At 39.1% G+C, this 5,865-nt stretch overlaps 1 protein-coding gene across 1 annotated transcript; it reads right to left on the minus strand.

Annotated features, from left to right (window-relative positions):
- Window positions 1-5,865, minus strand: LOC109035807 (uncharacterized). Its single transcript, XM_019049580.2, has 4 exons — window positions 5,788-5,865; window positions 3,998-4,114; window positions 2,956-3,048; window positions 1-260 (listed from the first exon to the last, which is right to left on the minus strand). The coding sequence occupies exons 1-4, from the start codon at window positions 5,828-5,830 to the stop codon at window positions 22-24; spliced, it is 492 nt and encodes a 163-aa protein (XP_018905125.2). The 5' UTR covers window positions 5,831-5,865; the 3' UTR covers window positions 1-21.

Consider the following 5,865-nt stretch of genomic DNA (forward strand, 5'->3'; position numbering starts at 1 on the left):
GTGGGAACGGAGAGTATATTTTTAGAGATCTATCTCGATGGCACCTCCGTTGGTGTTGGGGGTGTTGACGGTCTGGAAGGAGACGCCCCCGCGGCCGACGTTGATGCACCGGAACCGGATGACGGCCACGTTGATGATAGCCGCCTCCGGGCAGGTCTGGAACCCGTCGCTCGTCAGGCGCACGTCCCGCTGCTGCAGGCAGGCCGCAGTCGTTATCGGCACCAGGATCGGGATGCACGGGAAGGGTGGTGGATTCCGTCCTGGTCGTGCAAATAAAGGCAATGGCATTATGAACGTTCGAAGTTTGCCCATGCCCCTCCCCCCCCCCCCCAGGAAAGAAGAAAAAAGTGTGAAATGAAATGTCCAATTTGCCATGGAAAATATTAGAAGGACGTTCTCAATGACGTTCCTAATATTAGTGGACTTGAATGGAGGAAAAGCGGTGTTGCCATCTTGTGAAATCGCCACTGGTTGCTTATTACAAATATGAAAAAAAAATCAGGGCTGCGGTAGTCCTGATGGTCTCAGAAAAGTATCATGCAAGGAAAAAATCACTTTCCAAAAACTGTCATAAAAAAATCCATGCATTTTTTTGGAAAATTAAAAATGTCGCGATGAAAATCGGTTATTGTTTACTTCACCGGTGCAATGGGTGACGCTGGAATGAAGTAAAGACGTAGGAGGAACAGGCAAATCCCCCTTCATGGGCATCGCAATTATCGCATGCAATGAACAAGAAGCGAATTTCATTATAACGCCTGGATACAACTATTCGAGCTCTTAGGATGTCCGCATTGCATACGCTCGGAGATGAAGGCGTTTTAGCTTGGTTCTCCAGGCATTCACCGCGTCACCCGCGGTTCGGCGCATAGTAGATCGAGTCAATGAGAGAGGTCGGACAAAATTTGGAAACTTTAAACGCTTATAGCTCCGTTTATACAAAATTTTGAGGTTCTAAAAGTGGTTCCATTGGTTTCCTCGTAAAATTCTCTTCCATAGACACCCCTTGAAATGTAAAATGTGACGAAATAAACAAATAAAATTTGCAGTTCTCGCTAAAAATTCATGTCCGACCTCTCTTATTGACTCGGTCCACTGTGTGGCGGGCTGTATTTCGACTTTCGAGGATCTCCAATGACAGGGCGCATTCCATCCTTCGTGTACACTACGAAGATATCTGTTAGGCACTTTTTGCTTGTCAAGTCATGTTCAACACATCGCTAAAACAAAAGGTTCACTTATCCTACGCAGGTGTGCAACTATTCGTGCGTAGTGGATGTTTTTGTAGTATAAACGGAGGATTGAAAGCGCTCTGTCATTTTAGATTCTCGCATAACAACACGCTACTGCTGCGCCGCGTATCTGACGCGTACTGCCGTGCTGCCAGCGCTAAAAGCGCATTGGCGCCTACAAACCTAAGGGGATACTTCAATCATTGCGCAATGCGTGAAGTATTCATTTAGGTTTGTAGGCGCCAGCGCGCGTCCCGCGCCGGCAGCATTCGCGCCGTACCACGGCGCGGCGCCTCAAGCAACTATTTCACAACAAGGGTGTTTTACAGTATCACACAAAATTGAAGGCGCTTCAACATATTACAAATGACAAGCATCCTTTAAGAGTGTAGAACTTTCCTCGCAAAATAAATCAAGATACTACGGCACAAAAAGAGAGCGGTAGTCCAGGAACTCACTAAGTCCTAGCATCCGTATTTAATAACATTTAGCATAATAACTGAATTCCATTAGAGAAAAAAGTGACTGGATTTAGGCAGAAACATTCTAGAGTATGCCGTCAAGGAGATTATATTTTCAATCAAGAATAAATTCGCTGAATGAAAGCGGGTTTCTGCTTAATGTGAGTGATTGTTCTCTTCATACAAGCATCTTTTCTTCTTGAAACAAGCATAATTTTCCGAGCGTTACCATGAAATTCGTATTAGCTTATCATTCTTTGCGCGCGATACTACTGGATAAGGATTTGCTCGTTCCTCTTACACCTTTATTTAATTTAAGCGTCGCCCATTGCACCGATGAATCAAATTATTACTGATTTTTATCGCAACATTATCAAGTTTCCGAAAAATTCTTCGATTGTTCAAATGTATTAAATCGTTGCCCTTCTAAAATATGGGCTAGGGCTTTACACTCCTAGACATAAAAACAACGAATGCGGCAAAGTCGAAGCTGCCTAAGTCCAAACTTTGCTGAATCAAGTCTAATCTCGTTGTAAGCACGAAGCAATTAAATGAAGATCTTACGGGGGGTTTGGAGGACAAGGCGCATGAGTTCAATTCCTGCTATTTCTGGAAATACGTGTTTGAAGTTTCATAATTACATGGACCCTTAAGGTGGAGAGGAAGTTCAAACTGCATAGAGAAAAAAAAGGAGGTGTTTGCATTTCGGGCATCTTGGAATTTTTTTGATGATGTAGGTCGGTACAGCGACTTTTATCATCGATTTTCTTGGAAATGGTGTAATATATGGAAAAAAGTAATTCTATAAAATGTGCTTGAAATTATATCATGAGTTGATTTAAGCAAAAAAATTGGACATTATGGTCCGTTTTTCATACTTCGAATCCCGGATTTCGCTGGCCAGGTTGCACCGACCTACGTCACAGGGTAAATAAACCTCAAGATGCAAACACCTTCTATATTTTCTCTATGTTCAAACTGGCTCTTTGATGCTTAAAAAATTGGAATTTGGGACCGAATTTTTCACAGACTATTCATTAAGACTAGTTTTACTTGAAATGATTAGTATATGTATCTCAATTATTCAAAAACTGCACTTGTGCGCCTTGTCCTCCAAGCCCCTCATATGTGACATCTTATTAGCGAATCATGTATCTCAATTATTTCAAAAACTGCACTTGTGCACCTTGTCCTCCAAGCCCCTCATAATATGTGACATCGTATTAGCGAATCTAGTAGATATTTTCAATTGTAGTACCTACCTGTAAACATGCCGCTCACTATTTGCCTGCCACCAATAAGTAACGTAGCGCGAACTCCTGTGTCCTCCGGCATCGGCGTTAACATCACACAAACTGAAACGCACATTCAAAGAGACAGAATACCCACCTCATAATTATAAAGACACCTCGATTTACGAATTAAGTAGCATTTCATAGCCATTAATTTTATTTTTTAATAAAAGGAACTAATCTTGTCATGCCTTTTAAAATTTTTGCCTGAGGTTTGTTTTGATGGAGCGGTATATCCTATAAAACTTCAAAAATAATGCCTCAGAGTTATTATGAAAATCAGAGAGTTATCGCATTACACTGGGGAAAAAAACACATTGGATCTAGAGTCCAGACTCTTAAAAACATCGACAAGAAAAAATACTCTTGATTCAATCGGATTTTTGCTTAAATCAAGAACCAAGCCTATTAATTTGAGCGTATTGCCTTTTGATGTAAGCTTAAATCTGATTGAATCAAGAGAATTTTTCCTGTCAACGTTTTCAAGAGTCTCGACTCTAGATCCGCAATGCGTTTTTTTTTTCCAGTGTACTCTGCCGTGCCAAGGAAGAACGCCGTATGAACCCTCAGAGTCTGCCGAATAGTCTTTGCTAAAATGAGAATTTTCACGGATATCTGTGAGTATTTTTCCTCCAGTTTTTCATAGAATCGTATTCGTAAACAGAAATAAATTATCTGAAAATTTCAAGAGAAAATCTTCATAACTTTTCTTAAAAATGAACGTTTTTCTGGAGGAAATTTGACAACGCTCGAATGTTTATACGGCATTTTTCCTTCATGACAGAGCTTTTCAATGATCCTCATAATGCAACATTTGCTTTCGATTTTGATTTCTGCCTGAAAGATCCCCACCAGAGATTTTTCTGCGTACCTATGAGTTCTATTTTCTCCATTAATGTCTGTAATCGTGCTACGACTTCAGAGATTTGAAATTAATATTTTAACTGTGATTTCCCATTTAAGTTAAACGGATCTCAAACATTTAGACATCAAGAAAAAGCCAGGAACTTACCACTGTTACCAAGTGCTCCAACCATTGCACAATCCATTGTCTCGGCCTCCCTTTTACCAGGGACGCGCGCTGCCTCAGTGAATTCATTGATCCCAAGAATGAGGTATATTCCAATTCCTGGTTATAATCAAGGTAAAACTTCAAGCTTATAAACAGTAAATTTGTTGATCTGTATAATGAGGAATTAGCCGTTGAAGAACACTCCTCTCCTATTTGGTAAGTAGTTTTACTTTATATCAAAAGTTTAACTGAAAGCAACTCTGCCGCTTGGAAGCCTTGGTGACGAACATCCAACATGTCCTTAATGCGCGAAATTGGTTTCTAATAGTCGAAGCATTTTGTCTACAATTCATGGATCTATAATGATCCTAAAGATCAGTCTTGTCGGTAGAGGAAAGTTTGATCTTGAGTGAATCTAAACTGCCCAAAGAGATCTCTAGGAATGAGAATTTTGTCAGTTTTTATTTGTGATCTCGAAAAAATGACATTAATAACATAATCAGGTAAAAAATTTAAGAGGAGGAATAAGAATAGGTAACACTCTAAATTTATCATAGCAGAAGACAGTGAAACAAACTTAAGTAGCTCAAGAATCGAGGTAATATATCAGAATGTACCAAAAATCAAGTGTTGAATTTTATTAGTATGACATTCATATTATATTCATATTTTGTAATTAAATCTATATTTCACTGTATGAAAAATTTACTTCTAACGGTTAGGTTCTGTTAATCGTGGACGAGCCTATCCAGTCATCATTTAAGGACACTTAAAAACGAGGCCTTTCTAAAGCTTTAATTCACAGGTCAATCGTGAGGAACTGATCGAGTATATACTGTAATTGCCAATGAGTATTTTTTTGTAGAAACGACGTATGAGCTTTGCAGTGCTGCTCAGATCGTGCAACCAAGTTCTTAATTTTTAGTAAACAGAGTAAATACAGACAGAGCTTGTTCATTTTAACAGAAATACAAAAAAAAAAAAAAAAAAAAAAAAATATTGGGGGACAATTTAAAGGGACCTCAATATTATTCATAATCAATTTAACGAATGTTGTCCGAAAAAAAAACCTTGAAAATGTTAAAAAGACAACTCTTGAAAAACTGTAAAAATGTGCGTTTTCAGAAAACCCTTTTGGAGTATTTTTTAAAAGTTTAACTAAAGTTTACACAAGGCAAAATTTAGGTGGAAAATTGTTCAAAAACTCTGTAAACATCTATTGTAATTTTGAACACCTAAATGAAAGTGAAAAAAAAAACTTTAAAAAACCTTTGAAAAAAATAGTAGCTTTTTTAGAATACCTGTTTACGTAAATTTCGCCAAAAGTAAATTCTACTCAAAAAATATCCAAAAGTTTTCCAAACCATACTTTTAACAATTTTTAAACAGGAATTGCACTATGCTATTTAACCATCGTTGTAACTTGAGTGGCCTCGAATGATACACCAAGTAGCACAATCCAAGCCAGCGGCGTAGACAAGCTTTAGCCTCGTTAATTCTACCTTTTTTGATTTTTGGAGGGCAAACATAAAACATTATCAGGGACTTACACAAAATTATGTAAATTTACCGTCACGGACCCCCGCCCCCTCAAAGAATTCCTAGCTACGCCACTGATCCAAGCAGCGTGGTAAAGCTCATAAGTTGTTCTTACAAATCTCATTCGTCTCGTGTGTGTGAATCCTGAACTTTTTCGTCCGTGTGAATCGCGCAGCGGTAGCCTCCGTGCTCAAGGTGCAAAATGGTCGGCGTGATGCGATCGTAAACCAATATACACATCAAACACTCACCTAAAATATGAAGTGTGGAGACGGCCGAGGAGTTGCGAAACATGGCGAAGTCGTGGGTTCCCGCGGTTTTTTCGCGAG

Source organism: Bemisia tabaci, chromosome 7 (genome assembly GCF_918797505.1).
Source record: "Bemisia tabaci chromosome 7, PGI_BMITA_v3".
Classification (NCBI taxonomy): Eukaryota; Metazoa; Arthropoda; class Insecta; order Hemiptera; family Aleyrodidae; genus Bemisia; species Bemisia tabaci.

What these genes read in the sequence shown, in the direction of transcription:
- LOC109035807 (XM_019049580.2), bottom strand. Translation starts at nt 5,830, where the DNA reads ATGTTTCGCAACTCCTCGGCCGTCTCCACACTTCATATTTTAG. An exon ending in CTCCACACTTCATATTTTAG is followed by an intron (nt 4,115 to 5,787) that starts GTGAGTGTTTGA and finishes GATTATAACCAG; the next exon opens with GAATTGGAATATACCTCATT. An exon ending in AGTGAGCGGCATGTTTACAG is followed by an intron (nt 261 to 2,955) that starts GTAGGTACTACA and finishes TTGCACGACCAG; the next exon opens with GACGGAATCCACCACCCTTC.